Source organism: Cololabis saira, chromosome 21, assembly GCF_033807715.1.
Source record: "Cololabis saira isolate AMF1-May2022 chromosome 21, fColSai1.1, whole genome shotgun sequence".
Lineage (NCBI taxonomy): Eukaryota > Metazoa > Chordata > Actinopteri > Beloniformes > Belonidae > Cololabis > Cololabis saira.
This window is the reverse complement of record NC_084607.1, coordinates 38,581,381-38,608,404: the sequence shown is the minus strand read 5'-3', so window position 1 is coordinate 38,608,404 and position 27,024 is coordinate 38,581,381. Positions and strand designations below refer to the sequence as shown.

At 42.9% G+C, this 27,024-nt stretch overlaps 2 protein-coding genes across 5 annotated transcripts in view; one reads left to right on the top strand and one right to left on the bottom strand.

Moving 5' to 3' along the window:
• rrn3 (RRN3 homolog, RNA polymerase I transcription factor) overlaps positions 1 to 7,088 on the top strand; it is an 84,326-nt gene extending 77,238 nt beyond the window's left edge. The window contains exon 17 of one of the 2 annotated variants that reach the window (XM_061712524.1): positions 5,121 to 7,088. In XM_061712524.1, coding sequence (XP_061568508.1) covers positions 5,121 to 5,294 — 174 coding nt within the window. In that variant the 3' untranslated portion in view covers positions 5,295 to 7,088. The remainder of the gene's footprint in view (positions 1 to 5,120) is intronic. The other variant, XM_061712525.1, reaches the window with a different exon arrangement.
• Positions 7,089 to 9,472: 2,384 nt separating this feature from the next.
• The window catches only part of si:dkeyp-72e1.9 (syntaxin-binding protein 4), a 261,457-nt gene continuing 243,905 nt past the window's right edge, over positions 9,473 to 27,024 (bottom strand). Inside the window, exons 20-23 of one of the 3 annotated variants that reach the window (XM_061712521.1) lie at positions 14,575 to 14,624; positions 14,233 to 14,360; positions 10,064 to 10,169; positions 9,473 to 9,929 (exon numbers count right to left, since the gene is read on the bottom strand). In XM_061712521.1, the coding sequence (XP_061568505.1) occupies positions 10,093 to 10,169; positions 14,233 to 14,360; positions 14,575 to 14,624 (255 nt within the window). In that variant the 3' untranslated portion in view covers positions 9,473 to 9,929; positions 10,064 to 10,092. Of the gene's footprint in view, positions 9,930 to 10,063; positions 10,170 to 10,489; positions 11,340 to 14,232; positions 14,361 to 14,574; positions 14,625 to 27,024 lie in introns of those variants that run through there. The other 2 variants (XM_061712523.1, XM_061712522.1) reach the window with 2 other exon arrangements.

Sequence of the window (27,024 nt, the reverse complement as noted above, 5' to 3'; positions counted from 1 at the left end):
TAATATGTTTTATAGCTACCTTATGAAAAGCGCGTTTTCTGCGCGAAGGGGTCAGAGTGTAACTATTTGACACTGCACAAAAAATAATAATGCATGAAAATCAATGTTGCTACTCATCATTGACATATCCCAGGCTGTAATAACCCAAAACAAAAAAATCTACTTTGCATGTAGTATATTGAAAATAATTCAATTTTTCTGTTTTTTTCATCTAAAAACATGGTGGCATCGTGACAAAAACCTGGCATTTAAAGGGTTAAATCTTTAAAAAATCATGAATATTTGATATCAATACTTAGGTCAGATATTGGTGAAAGAAATTAGCTCAATTAAAGTAGAATATAATATTAATGTATAATATGTTTTATAGCTACCTTATGAAAAGCGCATTTTCTGCGCGAAGGGGTCAGAGTGTAACTATTTGACACTGCACAAAAATTAATAATGCATGAAAATCAATGTTGCTACTCATCATTGACATATCCCAGGCTGTAATAACCCAAAACAAAAAAATCTACTTTGCATGTAGTATATTGAAAATAATTCAATTTTTCTGTTTTTTTCATCTAAAAACATGGTGGCATCGTGACAAAAACCTGGCATTTAAAGGGTTAAATCTTTAAAATATCATTAATATTTGATATCAACACTTAGGTCAGATATTGGTGAAAGAAATTAGCTCAATTAAAGTGGAATATAATATTAATGTATAATATGTTTTATAGCTACCTTATGAAAAGCGCGTTTTCTGCGCGAAGGGGTCAGAGTGTAACAATTATTAAAGGTGTCCCGGAGGGTTAAAAATGTAACAGTTATACATTTCAAGGGCTAATATTGTAGCCCCTCTACGTTTTTGCACTTTGGACCAACGTAGGCAGGGTACGTTTTCATGTGAGAGTGGGTTGCAATATTTGGTACAGTTACCAAGAACCAGTGGTCCATGGACATTAATATTTGGTACAGTTACCAAGAACCAGTGGTCCATGGACATTAATATTTGGTACAGTTACCAAGAACCAGTGGTCCATGGACATTAATATTTGGTACAGTTACCAAGAACCAGTGGTCCATGGACATTAATATTTGGTACAGTTACCAAGAACCAGTGGTCCATGGACATTAATATTTGGTACAGTTACCCCAAGAACCAGTGGTCCATGGACATTAATATTTGGTACAGTTACCAAGAACCAGTGGTCCATGGACATTAATATTTGGTACAGTTACCAAGAACCAGTGGTCCATGGACATTAATATTTGGTACAGTTACCAAGAACCAGTGGTCCATGGACATTAATATTTGGTACAGTTACCAAGAACCAGTGGTCCATGGACATTAATATTTGGTACAGTTACCAAGAACCAGTGGTCCATGGACATTAATATTTGGTACAGTTACCCCAAGAACCAGTGGTCCATGGACATTAATATTTGGTACAGTTACCCCAAGAACCAGTGGTCCATGGACATTAATATTTGGTACAGTTACCAAGAACCAGTGGTCCATGGACATTAATATTTGGCTACGAATCCAGTTTCCTGATATTTATATGTACTTAATTTCTACGCCGGGAAATACACGAAGCAAAGCTTGAAGGCTTATAAAAGTCTTGACGCTTGGTCCGACTTCAAGGCAGGATTTGTTGGTGAAATTAAAGTGATGAGGACACCAAACTTTATGATTTGACTGTTTAACGTTAGCTACCCAAAAATCCAACATTACCTGATACAAAATGGGAACCGCAAATCCACGTTTCGGTGCCTGGAATCCAGTTGTTTCTGTGAATTGCTCTTAAGCTTATTTTTCAGCAGTCTGTAAAACGATAACTCTGATTTCTTGCTAAATCTATGAGTACAGTCGATCGCACAACAGCTCTTTCCCATTTTAGATGTTTTCCAGTTGCTCAAACTGAAAGTTTACGCTGCCACTCAGTCTTTCTGACACTCAGTCTTTCTGTCATTCAGTCTTTCTGATACTCAGTCTTTCTGACACTCAGTCTTTCTGACACTCAGTCTTCCAATAAGCAGAAGTTAAAGGTATAGTCTGTGATCGTATTCAAAAACATTTATTGTTATACTGGTCCTTCCATCCTGAGAGTAGCCAGTGAATAATGCGTTCAGAAAAAAGAAAGAAAAAAATCCGACCTCTCTGACAACTTTAATCCTGTAAAAACTCTGACCAATCTGTTATTTGCACACCGAATGGCACGGATTGGTCAGAGGTACAGAGGCTTGGCAGGGGGGAAAGAACCAATCAGATGCCTTCATTTTAAGTCCCGCCCATGCCCCCCTCCGTCCCATGCGCGCACTCGTCTCGTTTCTCTCCTTCCAGCTGCCTCCACTTTCCACGGGTCCTCCTCGGTTCAGAGTGTCCCAGTGTAACCCCCCTACAGGTGAATGAGACATGGGGTAGTTTTGTTGAAAATGTGCTGTCCAAAATGTCCTGGAAAACTCGACTCCTGCAAATTCGAGTTCCCCAAAGTTTGTGGGGGCGTGGCTTTGGACGGAGCGCTGACGGGAGGGGGATGAGGGGGCGGGGCTTTGGACCAGCCCCCGGGTCTCGCCCTCAGAAGGCACGCCGATTTTTTTCCAGTGGCCAGCCGCGGTACTGCAACAAAAACCCCATGGGGCCCAGAAAGCTTTTTTCCCATAGACCGCAATAGTAAAAGAGAAGCCTCTAAAACTGTTCACAGGACAGCTCCAGCGGTAATCACCGCCAATTACTAATCTTTGTATTCTATATTTTTAAGTCATGGACTTTATATCCGTCAAAAATGTTTTATAACGGCCAGAAAAGTCAAAGAAAAGTCTCTTTCTGGGCGTGACGTCACGGCTGACGTCACAGCCGTGTCCGTGCATTCCACAGATGTTTTATGTTAATATATATTATGTAATTATATTATATTAATACATTCATACTATATGTAATACTATACATGTAATAATATACATTAATTAATATATTATATCAATACATATTATATTAATACTCGCGTCATTGCCCCGGGGCATGATGGGAGGCCCCAGAGCATCATGGGAGGTGACTCAACTGCGCATGCTCTATGGGCCCGTGTATGCGGAAGTAAACCCGGAAGTCAGAGATTTTTTCGGCGTATGCGCCGCTGAGCAAAATGCATTGAAATGAATGGGCGGCCATTTTCAATTTCCCATACAGATAATATTATAGATCCATGCTTTGGACGGAGCGCTGACGGGAGGGGAGGAGGGGCGGGGCTTAGAGGAGGAGGCGGGGCTTTGGACGGAGCGCTGGCAGAGGGGGAGGAGAGGGCGGATCTTAGAGGAAGGGGCGGGGCTTTGGACGGAGCGCTGACGGGAGGGGGAGGAGGAGCATACCTGCCAACATTGGGCTGTGAAAAAGAGGGAGATTTTCTGGGGTAGTGGTTGGAATGCTCCACTCACAAAATCTCCACCCTGATATAAACAAGGCGACTTTTAATGAGCTTTAAATCCATAGCTACAATGAAATGTGCTAAAATGTACCTCCCAAAATGATTCTACAGCCTTCTTGGAGCCAATTAAGTTTAGTATTAATAACAATAAAATACAATATTTGTAGAATTTTCCAGGTTCCCTTTGTCCCCCAAGGACCTGTTGTAATTGTAGGTGTCAGACTTTGCAGCTTCAATCACTTTCTTGGAGGGTACATACTTGTGGCCAGGGCTGGTATGGTTAATCTAGCAAGAAAGGAGTGTGCAAAGAGTAGAATTATCCATACTCATTGTGTTTCCTGTGAGGATCTTTTTCACCATGCTGAATGAGCTCTCTGAGCCTGCATTGCTGTGAGAGATGCAGACCATTGCCTTCATCAGTGATGCCAGATTTGTAAAGCTCTCCTCTTTCCCTAGAAGAACCCAGAACCTTCAACTCTGTCTTCCTGTGGGAGATCCTTGCTTGCTATGACTTGATTCTCCACCAACTCTTCCCTCAGCTTTTTTTCAAAGCATTTTCTCAAACAAAACAAATTTTCAAATTTTCAAATAACAAAATAACATATTTTAACCATTTTCCAAACAATAAAATAACTGAAAAAATCTGAAAATGGTTCAAATATGTTATTTTGTAACTTGAATTTTTTTAAATATGTTTATGTAATGCTTTGCTGATGAGAGAATATATTTCTCTATTTTTCTTGTTTTTGTGAGGGGAGATATATTGTTTTTCGGCACTACCTTGTTGATATAACATGAATTACTGTGGGATCAATAAAGTTCTTATTTTTGCCATCTGAGAAAATTAAATATATTATATTTGGTGCCTAACTGTTTCCCAAGTATATTAGTGCGTGTGTGAATGAGACGTAAAACGTAAATTTCTTTGTAGAAAGGCGCTTTATGAAAATAAGCCCATTCACTGGTATTAGTTTACAGCGCAGTCTTGCCACATCCAATATGGCGGCGATGTTGACGTATCGCAGCAGCTCCATGGGGCGGAGCTTGGACGTAGGCAGTGCTTTTGGGTTGGGTTGCCAGGTTTGTCAGGAACCCGTTAATATAATACATCCATGCAGAAACCCCGACACGTGAAACACCATTGACTCATTTCACTTTAAAATCGGGAGATAAGCGGGAGAAATTACAAATCGGGAGCAGGGCGGGAGAAATGGTTGAAAATCGGGAGACTCCCGCTTAAATCGGGAGTGTTGGCAGGTATGGAGGAGGCGGGGCTTTGGACGGAGCGCTGACGGGAGGGGGAGGAGGGGGCGGATCTTAGAGGAGGAGGCGGGGCTTTGGACAGAGCGCTGGCGGGAGGGGGAGGAGGGGGCGAGGAGGTGCCACTTTCAAATCTTGCTAGCTCTCCAACATCAGGGACTACTATACCTTTAATGAAGTTGATGGTGCATCAACAGCGGGTTGGGACTCTGTGTGGACTTTTCAGGAAGACCTGTGAAGACTCTGATAAAATGTGTATTTATTGTTGTTTTTTCCACCCTCTTAATCGCATTAAATTTTATTGGTACAAAATTGTACCCCCAGGATAACAAGCCTTTTAATAATGGACATTGAAATGTAATATAAATACCAGTTATCAAAATCAATAAATAAAAACAACAAAACTCCCAAATGAAAAACTGAGCAGTAATCTCTCTGCTTGTGTCGTAGGAGGCGAGGGAGGAGGATGACGACTTCCTGTCTGGGGAGACGCCGCGGACCGACGGTATCTTTGGAATGACTCCCAGCTCTTACGATTCAAACATCTGCAGTCCAAACAACATGGGTTCCCCCCCGTCGCTGGTCCGGGACCAGTCTCATCTCTCACGGACCGTCATGTTCTGACAGAGACCCGAACTTTCTCCAGGACCGCTTTGTCAAGGAATCCCAAATATTTGGAGCTGAATCCGTGCTCAGATCAGAAAGGGACAGTCCAACGTTTCATGGACGTGAATTTTCCTTTGATAATATAATCGACATTATTTATATGTATTCCAACTCCACATCACCTCATCAACTTAAAACACACCAGCAAGGCACAACTTAGATGAATTTTGTGATCAGTACTCATTTGTTTTACTGAATAACACTTGGCATTGTTCATGACCGTAGAAGGTCATGGTCGTGTGTGGAAAATTATAAATAAACACAAACTAGCTTCATGGATCAGCTTGTTATTTTTTTACTAAATTTACTGAGCCGTACCTTCATCAGGCAGATTAAACACCGCTCCAGAGTTGTTGTATGACTTGTTTTATTAATTCTGTTTTTCCTTCTTGGAAGTGTTTTGCACACCAAAGAACATTGTTTTACATGCAACCCCTGAGAAGAGGATATTTTCCGGACCTGTATTGCTGTATAGTGGAGCTGGAAGATCAAGGCTGTAGACAGGGTTTTATGTTGAATAAAACAACATTTTTCTTCAAGTGACTTCATCTTCAGTCTCTTGCCAGTGCAAGAATTCAGTATTGGTGGCTTGACTTAGCAAATACTTATTTGATCTATCTGTAGGCTTGTTGAGCTTTCCTTCTTGGTAATAGATGTTATACTGTTGTAAAGTCTGTTTAGTTCCCTTTTTTTTTTCTTTTTTTTTTAATATTTTTTTTTTTAGTTCCCTTTTAAATGGTTCCAAATTTGTAAGAAACGTGCATTTGCAGAAGCAACAGAGCTGAGTATGTGTGATTGTGTTTGTGTGACAAATGACAAATTTGCCAGATCTTCTCCGCCAAACAACTTTGACTCTTGTTTGGTGGTTTGGATGATTGAAGTTTGAAGAAAAAACACATATTGACAATTTATCCAATGAACTAACAGGAGCCTCAGTTGTATGTGTGGAAGAACCAGTTGAGGGTAGGACTGCTGGCACGTCTTCATCATCTCCACTCCCAGATTCTCAGATAAATCTGCTCTTTTTTATTGCCCACCTGGCCCTGCTGCTGCATTTTTTATGGATTTTAGTGAATTTTTATCTTCAATAATCAAGTTGGAAAAAGTTTTGATAGTTGGTGATTTTTATATTAATGTTGATAACAGCAATTCTTGTGCAGGAAGGGAACTTTTAACACTACCTAACTTTTAATTTTGAGCAACATGTTTCTGGCTCCAGCCACCAAGAGGCTTGACTTAGTTTTTTCTCTTGGCATCAACGTTACCAACCTTTGTGTAGAAGATTAGTGATCATTCAGTGCGTTTACATGGGAAGTTTAATTCCTCTTAAATTTAGAATTAAATTAAATCTGATTTAAAATGAGTAAAAATTACCATGTAAACACCTAATTCCGAATGAAAATGGCCATTCCGAATTAAACTTAATTCAGAAGTAAGTGGCTGGTTTATTCAGATTTTAAATCGGAATAGAATAATTCCGCAATCATGTAAACACTCATTCTGCTTTAAATTAATTCCGGTCTTTCTGCGCTGCTCGTTCCCTTGCCCGTCTGTCTCCATGACGCTTATATTCCGCGCTGTCATGGCTTACAGCTTAAGAAAACTCAAATATCCTATCTCAAAAAATTTGAATATTCTTGGAATCTTAATCTTAAACTGTAAGCCATAATCAGCAATATTAAAATAATAAAAGGCTTGCAATATTTTAGTTGATTTGTAATGAATCCAGAATGTATGACATTTTTGTTTTTTTAATTGCATTACAGAAAATAAAGAACTTTATCACAATATTCTAATTTTATGAGACAGTCCTGTATATACCCCGTTGGGTAACAAAATCCAGGAGTTTGCTGATTTTTCATGCCATTTATTTGCTGATGATATCCAGCTGTACTGTTCTTTTAAGGCCTCTGAGATTCAGAAATTGAACTCATTGTGGCAGTGCGTTGTATAGATAAAACAGTGGCAGTGGCTCTGCAGCTGAACTCAGATAAAACTGAAGTGCTGGTGATCGGCCCTGATGATGTCCTTCCAGCTATCAGCCAGTTTCTAGGTGATTTGAGTGTCTCATTTAGGTCAAGCCTAAGAAATCTTGGTGTTGTCTTTGACAAAGACATGTCATTAGAACACCACTCCAAACAGCTGATGAGGAACTGTTTTTACCATTTAAGGAATATCTCTAAAATTACAGTTGAAAAAAAAATGATCTTGAGCTAATTATTCATGCTTTTTTTGTTGTCTCATTTTAATTAAATTCAATTTCAATTCAATTTTATTTATATAGTGTCTATTACAACGGAAGTTGTCTCCAGGATCTTTTCAGAGACCCAGACTATGACCCCCGAGCAATTATTACATAAACAATGGCAGGTAAAAACTCCCCTAGTGGGAGAAAAAGACAGAACAGAGAACAAGAGAACAGACAGAGAGAATGAAGAACAGATAAAGGAGAGACAGACACAATGGCTAACTGGTGGGTGGGGGCCAGGCCAGGATGTCAGCAAGCATATAGCAGACATCCCCACAGGTGGAAGCAGCAGTGGGATGATCAGAGGGGGGGACTGCAGGTCAGCATGCAGCTCCTGAAGCTCTGGCCTGCAAACATGCACAAAAGAGAAAAGGAGGCGGCCAGCACAAGAAACTACAAGAACGATGGGCAACAATGATGGCTATGAGATATTTATAATGAATAAGAAATGGAAGAGGAGAAAAGACGGAGGATGAGGGGCACTGTCCAGTGGATCATGTCGGTGCCCCCCTGCAGCATAAGCCTATAGCAGCATATCTACCGCGAAGCTATATTTGAGACTAACTATTATAGTCTTGTTCTATAGCTGCAACTATGACTACTGACTCTAACACACTAGAGTTTACACTAACTAGAGATTTACCAACACCAACTAGAGGTTTACTAAACACTAACTATAGGCTTACCTAAACACAAAGGTTTTAAGTTTAGTTTTAAAGGTGGAGGTGGTGTCAGCCTCCTTAACCCAGATTGGAAGTTGGTTCCATAGTAATGGTGCCTGATAGCAGAACGCCCGCCCTCCAAATCTACATTTGGATACTCTAGGAACTACGAGTAAACCTGCACTCTGAGAACGGAGAGCTCTGCCAGGAACATAAGGCACTATCAGGTCTTGCAAATAATGCGGAGCTAAGCCGTTTTGGACTTTATACGCAAGTAATACAATTTTGAATTGGATTCTGAATTTTACAGGTAGCCAATGGAGCGACGCTAACACTGGAGAGACGTGGTCTCTCCTGCTGATTCCTGTCAGTACTCATGCTGCTGCATTCTGGATCAGCTGGAGCCTATTCAGCAAATTACTTGGACATCCTGCTAACAACACATTACAGTAATCCAGTCTAGAAGATACAAACGCATGAACTAGTTTTTCTGCATCACTCTGCGAGAGGATGTTTCTAATCTTTGCAATATTACGGAGATGGAAAAATGCTATTTTATAAAACCTGATTAATATACGGATTAAACGACAAATATTGGTCAAAAACATCACCAAGGTTTCTCACAGTTGCACTGGAAGCCATCGCAACACCATCTAATTCCTTCCTAAGATGCTCTGGACCAACAATGATAACCTCTGTTTTATCTGAATTTAGAAGCAAGAAATTTCTGGACATCCAGTCCTTGATGTCCCTAAGACATGCCTGAAGTTTAACTAACAGTTCTGTTTCATCCGGCTTCATAGACAAATAGAGCTGCGTATCATCAGCATAACAATGAAAGTGTATGCCGTGATTCTGGATTATACTTCCCAATGGCTGCATGTATAAACTGAACAAGATTGGCCCTAGCACTGAACCCTGTGGAACACCATAACAGACCCTTGACTGTTCTGAAGAAACCTCATGTACATGAACAAACTTTTTACAACAGTTTGTTTTCTTGCTTGAACAAGAAGGAACTGTCTCGTCTTCAGCAAGTCCAAAATTCTGCAGCAAGGCTGCTGACCTGCTCTGATAGAAGGGCTCACATCACCCCAACCCTAAAAGCCCTTCACACAACTCTCCCCGTCCCTTTTGGTTTTAACTTTAAAGTCTTGGTGCTGACTTTCAGAGCTGTGGATGTTCAGCTTCCTCCTCCATCCAGGACCTAGTATCCCCTCCACTGAGATCATTGAATCAGAGCCTGCTCATGGTCCCTCGTACCCGCTTTAAGATGCTCCTTCCAGGCCGTTGCCCCGAGGCTCTGGACCCATCTCCCGCCGTCTCTACGTTCTCTGGACTCCATCCATGCTTTTCAGAGCAAACTTAAAACCCACACCTGCATGTACTTTTATTCTATGAGTTTATCGGTATTGTCTTGTTTTTATCGTATTTCTACTTTTATTGTAGTGTTTTATTCGTGTTATTATGGATGTTGTTTTTTTTTTTTTTTTTTTTTTTTGGTGTATTCTTATGCTGGAATACAAAGTTGTACATTCAGTTATCTGTGAAAGGTGCTATATAAATAAACTTTACTTACTTACTCAGTGGGGGTGAGTGTTGTCATCTTAGAAGACAGAATTTGGTCCTGGACTGTGGAGATGTGGGATTTCCACTGGTTGCAGAACTTATCTTGATATTTCTCTGCAATGAGATGATGAGGAACCTGGTTTTTTCAGTGAGGGAGACTCCACCCCCCACCATCCCACTGCCTTCACCAAAACATGTTGCTCTATCAGCACAGCATTCTTTGCGTCTTCTCCACACTTTGACCCTACCATCCAACTGTCGTAGTCAGAATCTGGACTCATCGCTGAACATAATGTTCGTCCACATGTCCAGGTTCCAGTGCACGTGTTGCCGACGCCAGCGCGATGGGCCTGACTGTAAGGGGTTGTTAAGGCGAGAAGGGGAGAAGATTTACAACCCACATACTCAGCTCTGCTGCTCCTCCCAAAAATGCATGTTCCTTACAAATGTGTTACTATTTAAAAGGCAAATAAACAGTCTTTCCAACAGTACGAGTTATTTTCAAGAAGCAAAAATACAACAAAGAAATAATCTACCTAATTCATTTCTTTATTTTTTGTGCCAAGTTTATGCGTGAGTGTCTGTGTGTGTATGTACACATGAAATCTATTCATGAATCAAATATGACACAGCGTCCAGTATTTAGTTATTTCTTTAATATAAAACAACTGAAATAATGAGGCCACACCAAAGATGCAATCTGATTGAATTACATGACAACTGATTTTTTTTTCTCCAATGCTTTTACAACTGTCTAGATAAACTACATTCCTGTCTTATGCGTATGACTCAAACTAGAAAATACAAGCATTCATATGGATGACAGTAAAGCCTCTTATGCTGGAATCCAAAGTTGTAGAAGACCCATGCTGCTCAAGGTTCTTGAAAATCTTCATCATAAACTTTTTTTTCTCCATTAATGTGTAAGGGCACAAGGAAAGTTAACATAAAGGTAAAAGGGCACAACTTATTATCTAGGAAACCAAAGCAGACTGCAGCACATGATGACATATGGGAGGAGTCTGAACTGAACCTCAGGATCTTCCAGTCCAAGAAAACAAACCATGATTCACATGCATAGAGTGTACTGGGTTACAAATGGGATCAGGCAGAAGTATTAACAAGGTAATCAGAGACATTTACAGTGTTTTGTAGTTGTGGCTATGGCCACTCAGCCAGCCACAAAAAGTTACAATATTTGGCAGTGTCTACACATCACATTGTCAAACACTGAAGAGAAAATGAGAAGACAGCTGAAGACACTCATTTATTTGTCAGCAAAGCTTTGGAATAAAGGTGTGACTTATCACTTTAAACGGAGGAATCTTATTGGTTGAAGCCATATTATATCATAAAAATCTACTACAATGGCACAGTGACTCGCTTCTCTCCGTGGAACACAGCATAAGTGTAGGTTCAGCTGCTTGTTCAGCTTTTATAGTGTCAAATCAGGTCCTCCTTTAGTCTTCTGGCTCTTTGCTTCTCACACAAGATGAGAATTGATGTCTAACGTGGCATTTGTTGCTGCAAATCAAGCATAGTTGCATACAAAAAATATTGAGTCAGTATCAAGGAAAATCATTATTGGAGTTACTCATTTACTTAACTTTATAACACATATTCAAACATGTATAATGTGTATATACTTCACTAAAATCAAATGTCAGTACTTTACATCCCCAAATTACAAGGAATGATGTTTGTTGACTTCTTGTATCAGTGTCTCAAGCCCATCATGAATAGCAGACCAACAAGGACCTGGTACGTGGTGGTCGGGCTGTTGGGCAGGAGGTTGAGAGCTAGCGGCTACAGACAGTCTGGCTAACGGCTAACCTCCAGCTCCTGGAGGGGGCTGGACCTCCATTACTGCCCAGGGTGCTGCTGCTGTGGGCTTGCTTATAGCTGCCATGTGTTGGAGTTTACCCAACACATTTTTGCTGACGCACCGGTGTTTTTTACTTGAGAGGAGAAGAAGAAGACGAAGAGGACGTAAGTGAAAAGGCAGAAATAAGAAGAGTGAGGAATAAGAAGAACAACGAACGAGAAAATAAGTGAAACGGTTAGTGTTCAACGTCGCTACGTGTGATTTTTAATGTGCAACACCGGTGCACCGGCAAAAATAGTCCCCGGTAATTCACTTTCGTTGTGGCTTTTCGTTTGCTTGTCGTTTTTTTACATGCAACAGTCCTGGGCTCTACTGCCCCCTCTTGCCAGCCGGGGAACAGATGGGGTGGGAGGATCTGGCCGGAATAACGTGATCCTTCCACGCGCTACGTCCGGCCAGAGAAACCCCACCCTGTCTGGTGAAAAGAAGCTGCTGCTCCTCAGGTTAAGGAGGAGACCTGAGCTCAGTGTAGAACCTACCGGGGTTGGTAGAGGGAGAAATGCACAGGACTGACTTAGGTAGGAGCACTGGCGGATAAAATGGGAAAAAAAATCAGGGATAAATATATATATAAAAAAAAAGGAATTGTTAATCCGCCTGTCAGACGTTGGCAGAACCTATAAACAGAATGGTTAGGCAGGCGGATGAACATGATTGGATAAATGTAATGCTTGATATAAAGTCTTCTGGCATGGTACAAAAACACATGAATGTCAATACAGAAGTGAGATGGTTTGCTTGGCTGCAACACTTGCAGAGCGTTGATCACATAGGGAGGAAATACCTCCAACAAGCTGAAACACGGTCAGAAACTGGTGATGTGCAAAAGTTGATCATCAGTTGAGTGCAAAATATAATACTACTACTACTAATACTACTAATCGGGGCGGCAGTAGCTCAGGTGGTAGAGCGGGTCGTCCAATGATCGGAAGGTCGGCAGTTTGAATCCCGCTCCATCCCAGTTGCTGTCGTAGTGTCCTTGAGCAAGGCACCTTACCCACCTTGCCCCGTGTGAATGTGTATGAATGTGTATGAATGTTGGTGGTGGTCGGAGGAGCCGTTTGGCGCAATAGGGCAGCCACGCTTCCGTCAGTCTGCAGGGCAGCTGTGGCTACAAACGTAGCTACCACCACTGGTGAGAATGTGTATGATTGAATAATGATTTCTGTAAAGCACTCTGGGTGCCTTGAAGGAGCTATATAAAACCAAGTCTTCATCATCACTAATAATAATAATAATACAATATTAGTGATTAGTGATGGTAGATATGTTTCTACAGAGCTACGCTGCAGGGGGGCACCAACGTGACCCATCACCCCTCCTTCTCTTTTCTTTCTCAGTTATTAATTAGAATTATTTCATAACCATCATTGTTCTCCATTGTTCTTGTAGTTTATTGTGTTGGTCTACTTCCCAAGGGCTACATGTATAAACTGAACAAGATTGGCCCTAGCACTGAACCCTGCGGAACACCATAGCAGACCCTTGACTGTTCTGAAGAAACTTCATGTACATGAACAAACTGGAACCTGTCAGATAGATATGATTTAAACCAACGTAGAGCTGTCCCTTTAATCCCAACAACATGCTCTAACCTGTGCAGTAAAATGCTGATCTACAGTGTCAAAAGCAGCACTGAGGTCCAGTAGAACCAGTATGGATACTAATCCCTTATCTGAGGCCCAGTAGAACCAGTATGGACACTAATCCCTTATCTGAGGTCCAGTAGAACCAGTATGGACACTAATCCCTTATCTGAGGTCCAGTAGAACCAGTATGGATACTAATCCCTTATCTGAGGCCCAGTAGAACCAGTATGGACACTAATCCCTTATCTGAGGTCCAGTAGAACCAGTATGGACACTAATCCCTTATCTGAGGTCATAAGATGCATTGTGAACCCTAAATGAAGAACTTCAAACAGATCATTTCTATACAAATAGTCACATAACTGACTTGCAACTACTTTTTCCAGAATTTTAGATACAAATGGAAGGTTGGAAATTGGTCTATAATTAGCTAAAATGTCTGGGTCAATAGAGGGTTTTTTAAGTAAAGGTTTAATTATTGCAACTTTAAACATCTCTGGTACATATCCTAAATTTAGGGATAAGTTGATCTGGTCCAGTATTGTCGTATTGTTATCAGAAAACAAGCCAAGTTTAAATCAAGAGCCTGTGACACTGTGCAAACGGCAACAGACTGCAAACAACAAACAGGAAGTGACGCAATATGTCACTGCGAATGGATCTGCGCACAATATTGTTGTACGTTTGTAGCTAACCTCTTTCTCTGTACATACTCCTGCTCTCCCTCATCCCACCAAGTTCCTTTAGGCTCGTTTCCACTAGCAGAAGTTCAGGGTAAACCCCACTAGACAGAACGTTTTCAATTAGAACTCTTAGAACAATTCCAGTGACATCAATAAGAGTGAGAGACTTTCCAGTGCTGCTATACTAAGAAAAGTACTTTTTTTTATTGTTGTGAAAGACATAAGAACACTGTGGTAGTCTGATATTCTCCATTTAATACCTGTCTCCTCAGCAGTGGCTTCAGTGATGGTACCAAGTCCTTCCACCAGCTCTTTGGCCTCCACTGCCAGTTGAAACGTCGGATCAGGAGGTGGTGAAGTTTCAGGGCTGTCTATGGCTGTAGCTGACCTGTTGATGCCGACGTTTACAGCACACGCACACGCACACGCACACACACACACACACACACACACACACACACACACACACACACACACACACACACACACACACACACACACACACACACACACATACATAAGGTTAACCTTTTTTACACCTCCACTAATCCACTGAAGGCGAATATTGGGGGTTAATAATGTGATAATTCGTGGTGTCTTACCCGCCCGGTCCTCCAACACGATTTGGTGTTGTCAGCACTCTATGAACATTCTGTCAAAAAAGACAATGCAATAGTTCGCTAAGGCCAGTGCTGATCAAAATAAAAGCAAGCAGGAAAGTAAATACACACATCAAAGCAGCACCTCTAGAAGTAAGACGAGTATTCCTAAATCCGGTCAACATTGTCTTATTTTAGGCAAAAAATTTCTGCCAATAAAGTAAGAAAAAAATGTCCATCGTCTGCCGCTTTATCCGTTCCCGGGTCGCGGGGGCAGCAGCCTCAGCAGAGATGCCCAGACTTCCTTCACCCCAGACACTTCCTCCAGCTCCTCCGGAGGGAGTCCGAGGAGTTCCCAGGCCAGCCGAGAGACATAGTCTCTCCAGCGTGTCCTGGGTCTTCCCCGGGGTCTCCTCCCGGTGGGACATGCCTGGAACACCTCCCTAGGGAGGCGTCCAGGAGGCATCCGGTACAGATGCCCAAGCCACCTCAGCTGACTCCTCTCAATGTGAAGGAGCAGCGGCTCGACTCCGAGCTCCTCCCGGGTGACCGAACTCCTCACCCTATCTCTAAGGGAGCGTCCAGCCACCCTGCGGAGGAAACTCATCTCGGCCGCTTGTATCCGCGATCTTGTCCTTTCGGTCACTACCCAAAGTTCATGACCATAGGTGAGGGTAGGTGCGTAGATTGACCGGTAAATCGAGAGCTTCGCCTTTCGACTCAGCTCCCTCTTCACCACGACGGTCCGGTACATCGACCGCATAACTGCGGACGCTGCACCGATCCGTCTGTCAATCTCCCGCTCCATCGTTCCCTCACTCATGAACAAGATCCCGAGATACTTGAACTCCTCCACCTGAGGCAGGACTTCTCCACCCACCCGGAGAAGGCATGCCACCCTTTCCCGGTGGAGAACCATGGCCTCGGTCTTGGAGGTGCTGATTCTCATCCCTGCCGCGTTGCACTCGGCCGCAAACCGCCCCAGCACATGCTGGAGGTCCCGGTCCAATGAAGCCAACAGGACAACATCATCTGAAAAAAAGCAGAGATGAAATCCTGAGGTTCCCAAACCGGATTCCCTCCGGCCCCTGGCTGCGCCTAGAAATCCTGTCCATAAAAATTATGAACAGGACCGGTGACAAAGGGCAGCCCTGCCGGAGTCCAACATGCGCCGGGTACTCCGCACTGCTGTTCGGCCCGTAGGCACAAACAACAGTGAGAGAAAGAAAAAAATGTTCTAACAAAAATTCTTAAAACCACCGAAATCTACAAATTATTTTGAAACAAGGTTTTTTACTTTTTGAAGGCGCCTACATACTCGGGTTCTGTAACATTTCCGTAAAAGTGGGCCACCAACTTTTTTCCACTAGCCTTTACATACTGGCCCAAGGAAGAGAGGAAAATGCTGCAACCGTGTGTCCGTACATACACGAAACCAACGTCCTTGTAAAAGAGATTTTCTAATATCAATTGATTTTTTCCTGGATAAATAAAGATGAAATAAAGAAAAATAAAAAAAAAACAGGCTCCCGGAACTGATGTGTGCATGAAACAAGACAGAAGGCGCCAATCATGTTCATTGCGCCCATTTTAATAACAAAAGAAATAAAAAAAAGTTTCAAGATGGCAGCACGCAGTAAACGCTGGTCAAGAGCAGAGACCATTTATTTAATACATAGCTTGGAGGACCTGGAAATAATTAAAAGAACAGATGGAAACAGGAAACATCAAAATTGTGAGCTTTTCAAAGTTGCGGCTAAGTTAGTTTTTCTTCCGGTAGTTTAACTTCCGGTCCGCCCCCCTATCCAATCAGAACCTTCCCAACCCCCAGACCTCTAGAGGAATTGGAGAAAGCCGATCAAACGTGTTTTCCATGTAAACCTCAATTCAGAATTACTATTTCCATGTAAACTGGAAGGAAAATAGTTTAATTCTGAATGATTTAATTCGGAACAATTAATTCCAAATTAAAAAACATCATGTAACCGTGGGCACTGATGAATGGGAAGACTGCATGAACAACCTTGAGCTAGAAGGTTGTGTGGAACTGTTAAGGTTGACATTCCCCCCAGCCTTCAGTTTCTGTCTTGCCCCGCCTGTGTCCCATCTGCCCTGATTGTGTCTGCACCTGTGTCTCGTCATGTCTCGTTATCCCCTCAGTATATCTTGTCTTGTCATTCCTTTGTTCCCGGTCGGACCGTACTGTTTGTTCCCTCCATGTGCCTCAAGTTTTGATCCCTGTTACTTTGTGTTTTTGATCCTGCTCTGCAGCATTTTAGTTTGGCTTTTGGTGGAATAAATCCTTTTTTGTTGCAACTCCTGGCTCCTGCTCTCCTGCACTTGGGTCCTCAGCAAACCGAACCATGACAGGAACAACATGTGAGGAGGAGGTGAAGACATGAGACATGCTTTTAAAAAAAACACGCATAAGAATTCAGACTCCAATATGGTCAAAACCTGAAGTTGAATATTAAGACACAATATGTTTGAATTGAGATTAATATGAAGGGGCATGATTAGACCCGCCCTTAGCTAAAATCACACCCACAAACTTGGATGTTCAGCTCTACAACTTCAGTCATTTCTGCAGAACCGCTCGTGTCATGGAGTAAAAACTCACTGGACTCCACGTTTGAAGACTTCTGTGTTTTGCTTAACTCTGTGCTAGATCAATTTGAAGTTTGAATAATTAGAAATATTGGTGTAATAAAGATAACTCTGACAATCAAACTATGTTGTGAGACTCCAGACACCTGACACAGTTATACTGGTCCAGAACTTGGTCTTCAGACTTTTTTTCTGTTCTTAACAAGTCCATTATCAGAATCAGTTTTATTGGCCAGGTTCGAACATTGTCCAAGGAATTTGACTCCGGTAATTTCGCTCTTTGGTATTAAAAAATAAACAATAAACAAATGTGGTATTTCTATGTATAGTAACATTTTAAAGGTGCAGCAGTTTGAGGTAGTGAATACAAAGTGAGAGGTGCAGCAGAGTGACGCAGACATGATTATTAAAGAGGGTGCTAGATGATCTATTTATTTTTATTTATTGATTTGTGTCCCGGGTGTGAGGGGTCAGCAGAGATTTGACCTGCCCGTTTCCTGGTCCTGGACCGGTACAGGTCGTCGATAGATGGGAGGTTAGTCCCAACTATCCTCTCTGCAGACCTGATTGTCTGTTGCAGTCTGTGCCTGTCCAGTCTGGTGGCTGATCCGAACCAGACAGTGATGGAATAGCAGAGAACAGACTGTATGATGGCAGAGTAAAAGGTGATCAGCAGCTGCTGTGGCAGGTTAAACTTCCTGAGCTGACGCAGGAAGTACAACCTCTGCTGCGCTTTCTTTCTGACAGAGTTGATGTGGGTGGTCCACTTCAGGTCCCTGGAGATGGTGGACCCCAGGAACTTGAAGGAGTCTGTGGTGGAGACAGTGCTGTTGAGGATGGTGAGGGGAGGGAGTGGCGGTGGGTTTTTTCTGAAGTCCACTGTCATCTCCACAGTCTTGAGCGGGTTCAGCTCCAGGTGGTTCCGACTGCACCAGCTGTTCCACCTCCCGTCCGTACGCGGACTCGTCACCTTCCCGGATCAGGCCGATGACGGTGGTGTCGTCCGTGTACTTCAGGAGCTTCACAGACGAGTCCCCTGAGGTGCAGTCGTTGGTGTAGAGGGAGAAGAGCAGTGGTGAGAGGACGCACCCCTGGGGGGCGCCAGTGCTGATGGTTCGGGTGCTGGATGTGCCGTTGGCCTGGTAATCGAATCGGCAGTAAAAATTGTTCAGCTGGTTGGCCAGCTTGAGGTTGCCTGCAGGGCGTGGAGCTGGTCTTTTTAGCCCTGTGATGTTCTGCAGGCCTCTGCACACAGAAGAGGGGTCAGGGTTGGCAGAGAGGCGATTCTGCAGCCGTTCGCCGTAGGATCGCTTCACTTTCCTGATCTCTCTCGTCAGTGTGTTTTTGGCCTGCTTGAACAGGGCTCGGTCGCCGCTCCTGTAGGCATCCTCCTTGTCTCGGCGCAGTTTTTTGAGGTTCGGTGTGAACCAGACCTTGCTGTTACTGTATGTGCAGAAGGTCTTGGTCTGCACACACATGTCCTCACAAAAACGGATGTAGGAGATCACAGTGTCAGTCAGTTCATGGAGATCTGAGGCCGCAGCTTCAAAGACACTGCAGTCCGTGCACTCGAAGCAGGCCTGAAGCTTCAGCTTTGACTCCTCGGTCCACTTCTTCACAGTCTTCACTACTGGCTTCGTGGTTTTTAGTTTCTGCCTGTAGGTAGGGATCAGATAGAGCAGACAGTGATCCGAGTGTCCAAGAGCTGCGCGGGGAACAGACCGGTATGCGTTCTTAATAATGGTGTAACAATGGTCCAGAGTCTGCGTGTCCCTGGTGGGAACAACAATAAAGAGTGAGTTCGGGAGTTTTTTCTCCAGGTCTGTTATCTGGTCGGCCAGCCGCTGCTTGGCTTCAGCCACACACGCGTCCGGTGGGATGTAAACGGCAACCAGAACAAAGGATGAACACTCCCGCGGTGAATAAAAAGGTTTACAGTTCACAAAGAGTGTCTCTAGGTGAGGACTGCAATAGTCTTTTAGCACTGTGACATCCGTACACTTCGTTTATATAGAAGCAGATCCCGCCACCTTTCCATCCGAGCGATCCGCTCGGATGAGCTGGAATCACGGCAGCCATACTGCGCTGTCCGGGATCAGATCACTGAGCCAGGTTTCAGTGAAGCAAACGACGGTGGCTTTCCAAAATCCCGGTTCTTTGTGATGAGCATAAGAAGTTCATCTATTTTATTTGTAAGGGAGCGTATGTTCCCCAGGTGGATGGAGGGGAGCGCGGTTCGGAAACCTCTCTCTCTCAGCCGCACGAGGGCTCCAGCGCGTTTCCCCCGTCTGCGTCTCCTGAAGAGCCGGTAAACAGCAGCTGCTGCTCGGACCAAAATCTCCTTAATGCTGTCCGGGTCGGAGAAAATTGGGCAAGATGTGCCGCGAGAAGACTTCCTAATATGAAGTAATTGTTCTCTGCTGAAGGTGACCCGTGAAGGGCAGCAGAAAACAGGAAAAATAAACAAAAAGCAGAAAAAAATCAGAGAGCGAAACACAGAGGCGACCATAGGCGGGGCCATCGTGACTTAGAATTTGCTTGAGTAGGAGTTATAGCGAGATTGTGGGACTTCGGAGGCAGCTAGAGAGGAACCGGCAAGCCCAGTGGACTGCAGCCTTGGTGGTTGGAGGGGCATGAGTTTGGTCAAGCCAAGAGGAATCTGAGAAACAGTAAAGAGGCTCAGGTGGGAAGCAGAACTTCACCAGCACCATGTGTAGTAAGGGTGGGTGGTGGGGTGCTACTGACATTGATATGGGATGCAATGAGACTGTGGAGAAATATTTTGAGGATATTCTCCATCACACCAACACGTCTTCCAGCGATGTCTTCCGAGTAGATGGATGAATGACTGGATTTATTTCTAAATAATGTGCTAATCCTTTTCTGCCCCTGTTTCTTTTCACAATTATTTCACGTAGGACACACCATTGTTGCACTTCTGTGTTCAGACTACAGCATTGGTACTTGCTGCTTATGAAGTCAATGAGATGTATGTATAATTTATGCTGCGGCATAAACATCATTTTTTTTCTTGCCACTGTTTGGTTTAAGGCTTTTCTCCCACTAGGGGAGTTTTTACCTGCCATTGTTTATGTAATAATTGCTCGGGGGTTTATGTTCATGTTCTGGGTCTCTGGAAAGCGTCTAGAGACAACTTTTGTTGTATTAGACGCTATATAAATAAAATTGAATTGAATTGAATCAATGGGAGGGCAGAGGCTCATGTGATGCAACAGAATTAAAACCCATAGGAGTAGTCATAACCATGTTTTCCATTCACATTACATTTATTTACTCGATAATGCAATTTTTTTAAGACCTAAATTCTAAAATAAAAACATTGCGAGATAAAAAGGCCTATTGAAAAGACATGTTTTAAGACAAGGGGCAAATCACAGGTGCTTGAATCCCTCCTGGAGGTCTTCTGTATGTGCAGTATCTGCTGCAAGGATTATGCTTGTTGGTTTTTCCAGTGGTTATGGTTGTTGAAGAATAATATAAAATCCAGTTCAGAGTCCGCTGTGGTGTAGTGAGTTTTATTCAGTAAGCCGGCGGTGAGCAGACCTACGCAGAGCGTGTCTGGGTCGGTGTGCTGACCACGAATGGTTTGAAATCATGACTTTTATACAGTAAGTTCAAGGCACAAAAGGCCAAAGGTGAGAGACAAATGCAATTTACAGTCCGATGTGATCTGTGGCCAGATGCCGTTATCGGGCATTTGGCATGACTGTCACTGAGTTGTAAATTACTCCATAGGGTGTTCTCGTGGTTCAAGTCTGTGACCAAATGAGTTTATATCGATTAGTAAGGAACTTGGTCATATGGCATTCCCGTGGTTCAAGCCTGTGTTGAGGCCAGTTCAAAGGTGTGAGCCCTGCAGGGGGAGGAAGCTGGAGCTTCACGTCACAATGGTGTGACAATGCCTCAACATGGTTCAACGTGCAAAAGTAAAATCCAGAAAACACTTAAAGATTCACCCATAATATATTAATATTATGGATTAATCTGACTCACTTAGTGAGCTTAATTAGTGACTCACAAACACACTACTATGTGTCTCATTTTGGCAGAAGAGGTGAATGTGTTGGAGAACCACATGGGCTTTTACTTGCACATACAAGATTGGGTGTAGGAGCCAGAACAGCATTTATGTTTTTTGTTAAAGGAATATTTATGATTTCACCACTTCCCATATTTTTGGTTCTAGTTTATTGATTTGTTTTGGCAGTTTGGCTACTGATTGGCAGTCTGGCCACTAAGTGACAGCTTGGCCACACCCATGGTAATTGTGGGTGTGGTGCCAGTTAACAAAGGGAAGTGGAACATTTTTGTCAGACAATAGAGTCTGAGCCTTAGTTGAGAAGCAAACACAGTTTTTTAACCACAACTCACCGTAGAATGTCACCATAGAATTCCCATACATCGTCTTTCTTTCCCATAAACAAGAACATACACTTTGTGCTGGCTTAAGAATTTTTAGGGTACTTTTTGAGTTTTGTTTTCACACAATGACTGGCTGCATGGTGACTGGATCTGGATCTACAACCAAGGTGCGTTAAAACCACTCATCTAAGGCTGGGGCTGTGGCTATATTGAAGAAAATAGCCAGAACATTGGGGATGCAACAGTTTGGGCTGTCTAAATTAAAGGGTAGAGAAGACCAGGGCAGCCTAGGTCCTCCAATGTTTGCAGCAAGATGTTGCCTTTGTTCTCTAAGTATTCGAAGGACAGTGCAGTTTTATTTGTTGTCATATATTGGGACAGCACAACCTGCAACACAAACTCCAAAAATTGTTTTCTGGGTACTTCTTAAATACCCTAGGGCCAGTTGTTCAAAGAAGTATAGATGGATGACATTGCATTTCATCATCTACGAAACACAGTGACCAACAAACAAAGTCAGTCAGGCGTTTTCAGTTTGCTGAGATACAGAGCAGTCTTGGTGTTGTAGGTTTATACAAACATTCTATGCTGATTGTCTCATTTCTCTTCAGTGACAATTTCAATTAAATTGAATCAAATTGTTTTCACCTATCGATGAATTATTTGTTTCAAAACACACAAGCTTGTAAACCTGAAGTGAGGTGTGCAGTTGCAACTTGTTAAAAAATAAATATGAATGTGTATGCTAAAATTGTAAAGAATTACAAGTTATGGGGGGAAAAAAAGGAAAAAGATGTTTAATAATGAAATAACTTTTTTTTACACAAATGAAATGTGAAGAAAAAATATTTATGTTGGGCCACAGTCCTATGTGAACATGAGAAGCCTTAATTTCAACTTTAAGGCCCAGCTCGGAGGCCTCACTCTGAGACCAGCCTCCATTTCTTACAGCTGACTGCATGGCCTGAAAACAAAGGAAATTAAGGAATTCCAAAGCCCAGCCAGCGGGCTTTGCAGTTTAAGGCACGTAGAGGTGTCAAAAGGGGGCGGGATTGAGGTCTCGCGCGGACAGTAAGGACAGTGAATCGGTCCGCAGGCGCTGCTGATGCAAAAGTGCTGGTGGTTAAATAGTAGGGGTGTAACGATACACTAATCTCACGATACGGTACGATACACGATATTGAGGTCACAATAACGATACGATACGATATTATAGCAGTATTTTTTTAACAACCTTGCATGAGGAACATATGACTGGAAAAAATTGTATTTTATTTGAAGGACACAAAATAAAAAACAATGCTGTGCATTTGCCCTATTGTTACAGTTTGTAATGCTTTATAACTGTTTAAGTTTTAAAGAGAAAGCCAGGCCAACCATTTTCCACAAACTGAACTAAAAGTAAATGTCAGGTTTGCATTATGCATCTTCAGTTTCATACAAGTACAAATATTTAGCCACAAACTGAATAGTTTCTCTCATGTATGATTTGACTTTTTTCTTTTCCAGAAATTTAACAACTAAAATTAAATAAATAAATAAAAGTAAATAATTACATACAATTTTACATGATAAAAAAGATTCATTCATGCTCACCTTATAAGTGTGGGAGGAGATTTATTTTTGTTAAGAAGGTTATTTTGGTAATTCAGGGTTCATTATTTTATAAATATATTCTTTATATTCTGATGTAAATCAGGGACTATAATGACACTAGTCAGTTTATCTGTAGTGATTAGTCTGTTTTAGATTGGGCGGAGTGATACGCCACAGTACGGCACTAGGTGCTGTGTTGATGTTCTAAAATCCTACGCTGTTGAGTGGACATTAAAGTACACTCCAACTCGGAAGAAGTTTTCCCGTGTTTATCCTACTCACGACCCGAAAAAGGTTTAATTTAATAAGGTAAGGCTTAACTCTACACCAGACTTAAAAGTTCAGAGCTCAAAACCCCGCTAGAGTCCCGTGATCGGGACCGCAAAAAGGTACTACTTTCTTCTAAGCGGAGGAAGATTTTGGTCCGCGGGTCGAGGCGCGGTCACCACGCGCGGTCGGATGTGCGTTACTAGTCAACACAATAGATTAATATTAATAACCCAATATCGCGATACACTTTGTCACCTCCACGACACGTTTCGTGGCGTTTTTGTATCGCAAAATTTCTTGGCACGATATATTGTTACACCCCTATTAAATAGCAGTGGCTTCCAGAACCTCGTCCTCTTTTCTTCCAGGCCTCTTTTCTTCCGGGCTTCCAAGCTCTTCCACGGAGCTCTCCGTGAGCTACAAATGCTACATGCTCAGAGACGAGGAGAGCTGATGAAAAGAGCCGCTCTTCACCAGGACCCCCTGCGGAGCGTAACCATCCAGCTGTTCACTAAGGAACGCTGGTCTGCTTCCCAAATCTTGCTCTCTCTCCGAGTTTCTCCAGCGCAAGTGAAACGTCTACTGTCCTTATGTCTTGTAAAGACTACACCTCATCACTGATCAGCGTGAGTAGCATCAGCATCCTGCCAGCTGTGTTCCTTAACGCCCACGCGCCCACGCGCCCACCTGCGTTACAACGGAGTTACAAACGTTCCAACAAGCGGGACAGGGACCGTGCGCACCAAGATGACATGACCAAGCTAGAACGAACAGGAAAGGGGAACAGCCTGGCTGCAAGCGGCGCTGCATCATCCGTCTTACAGAGGCAGAAAGAGACAGGGAACGGGAGCCGCTCACACTGAACCACCAGTGAGAGCGTTACATCGGTACCTTGTGGACCGGGACCAGAACCAGGAGTTCCAATAATCCTAGGACCCCATCGATCATCTCCAGGGCATCTCAAAGTAAGAGGCTTGTGTTTGGGCAGTTGGTTTAAAGCGGTTAGCGGTGTTTGTTGCTGCTGTTTGTCTGCTTATTACGGTGTGATGCGCCAGCAGTCTCTAATGCAGACCGACGGTCGTTACGTTTGTGTAACGTGTTCTCTCACTACTGAAGCGGTTGGTGCTCGTGTTTCCCGTCAGAGCTTAGAGCTAGTGTTGTGGGTTCAACCCCAGACACCGGCTCCTGAGTGGGAAACAGCAGAACCATAAAGGTACCGGGGGTGAGAGATCACGCCAGTTTCAAAAGCGGTTGGTGTGATTGGTGTAACATGCCGGCGGTCTCTCATGCAGACCGGCGGTCGTTACAGGCGTATTATATTGTGACCATTTTCCTTTCCTTCTTACTAACCCACACGGACAAGTTAGTACCCCGACCATCAGGCCTCTGATACTTTCAGTAACCTGGGGGGAGAAACCTCCCGTAGTTTTGAGAAGCTCCGACTCAGTGACCACGTGACTTTGTCAGCCATCTTTCCTTTTGCCTCACCACGTGTATGAACAGCCATGGTGACACACACACACACACACACACACACACACACACACACACACACACACACACACACACACACACACGTGTTTATTTTATACATATTTGTCACAGCTGCTGGTTTAAGGGTCTGTGCTCGGACTCCTTCCTTCACTGTTATTCTGTAACTCCCCCCTGGCAACAGGCTGGCACGTAGGGAATAACAACTACTTTGAGACTGATTTTGCTGTTTTAGTTATTATTTTACTGATCAGTCAGGTGGTGCTCCGTTTTGATGGGTTAATTTGGATAATTCATTTTGATAAGTAATCTTCTTCATTCATTATTAATAACTATCGTAAGACGATTATTAATAACTCTTAAATAACTGAACCAGCACCCCCTTTGTGGCACAACATTTACAAGTGTGAAAAATAATATTTACACTCCCACCTTGGGACATATTTGTGTAGTTGTGTCCAAAGGTTTGACTGGTAGTGTGCAAGTACAGTTCAAAACGTCTAGTCTATCGTTTACTTTTGCTCCAACGAGCACACAAATCTGCAGCAAGGGTTAAGCTGTGCCCTGGATGTTTCGGCCAATGGTCGACCAATCAGAGCGAGGTTGCCAAGGCCTCCCTTCTGCCTTCATGTCTGTCCTTTTCCACAGTATATCTACTTAAGAACATTAGATTTCAATTTCATTTCAATAGTGTCTATTACAATATACATTTTCTCTCCCTGCTTTTCATATACTCAGAGCCTAACCCCCAAGCAATTATTAAAAATATATAGCAAATATTAAAAGAAAAAATGGAAAGAAAGTGATAGTAAAAAAAAAATTGACATTTGAAGTCAGAATTCAGACTGAGAAATATAGCTGCTTGTAGCAACCACCTTTGTGATACTGAGCCCAATCATAGTAGTCATCATAGTTCTACTGAAGTCTCCAGATACGGCTGACTTTGTTAGTCTGTAAAGGGCTGACTTGTGAAAGCTGAGCGATCCCAGAGGATTCCATTTCATCTATGAAAGAGCATAATGTGAGTAACAGGAAAAAAAATGTTAATTTGGTGTCTGTGGCTGATAAGACCATTCCAGCTTCTAGTTATGCATCATTGGACAGTATTTTACAAAGTTATATCTGAGTGAGTGAATTGTGTGTTGAAGTTTATGCGAAGGATGGACATATTACCTGTTTTTGACTGTACTTAGCATATTGTGTAATTCATTCATTTTACATTGATTACTGTCTATGTGGCAGTAATGCTTCCTCTGTCTGGTCATTCGTCAATTCAAACATACTTTATTAGTCCAAAAAGGGGAATTAACTGAATGTCTAAATAATTGTAGATGAATTAATAAATTACTTGCAGTTTGAACATTTTCAGTGGGGAAAATCTCCACATGGTCATTGATGCGTTTTCCTACATGCCTTCACATATTACTTTTGTCTTCAAAGTCATATCATATGTAGGCTATGTTTTTTTTATACAAGTTCTCATATCAAATTCAACCTACACAGCAGCATAATCACCTTCATAAACCTGATCCTGTCTGATGTCTGAAATCATTGTGAAACAAGATACAGAACCCCAGGCTGGGGGACTTCCGGTGTAGCGACTAATGGAATAGGACGTGTTTTTTTTGAGCTCCTGCAACAACCTTTAAGAATATCTATTTTTGGTACAGCTTTTTCATCTTCCTTCGGTTTATTTCTCCCGACCTTCATTATTCTACTTTGGCCCCGTATTTTTGCCGACCAAAATGCCTCCAAAAATCAAACCATCCGCACCACCGCCGCGGCCTTCTTCGCACGCCGCATCCCCGCCTCGTGGTGACCCCCCGTCCAGCCTGGCCGAGGCCGCCGGGGCCGCTCCTCCTTCACACGACTTTAAGGCCGAGCTGCTCGCATCACTCCGCGTTGAGATGGCGGCTGTTTTCAAAGCGGAGCTTCAGGCTGCCTTGAATGAGAACCTGTCGAGCATCAAGACTGAGCTGCAAGCGGTGAAGTCGGAATTATCAAACAGCATTACAAACATCCAGTCTGATGTGCGCGCTCTGAAGAAATGGAAACATCTCTTTCATCCTGCACCGATGACATCACAACCTTACAGGCTAAAGTGGA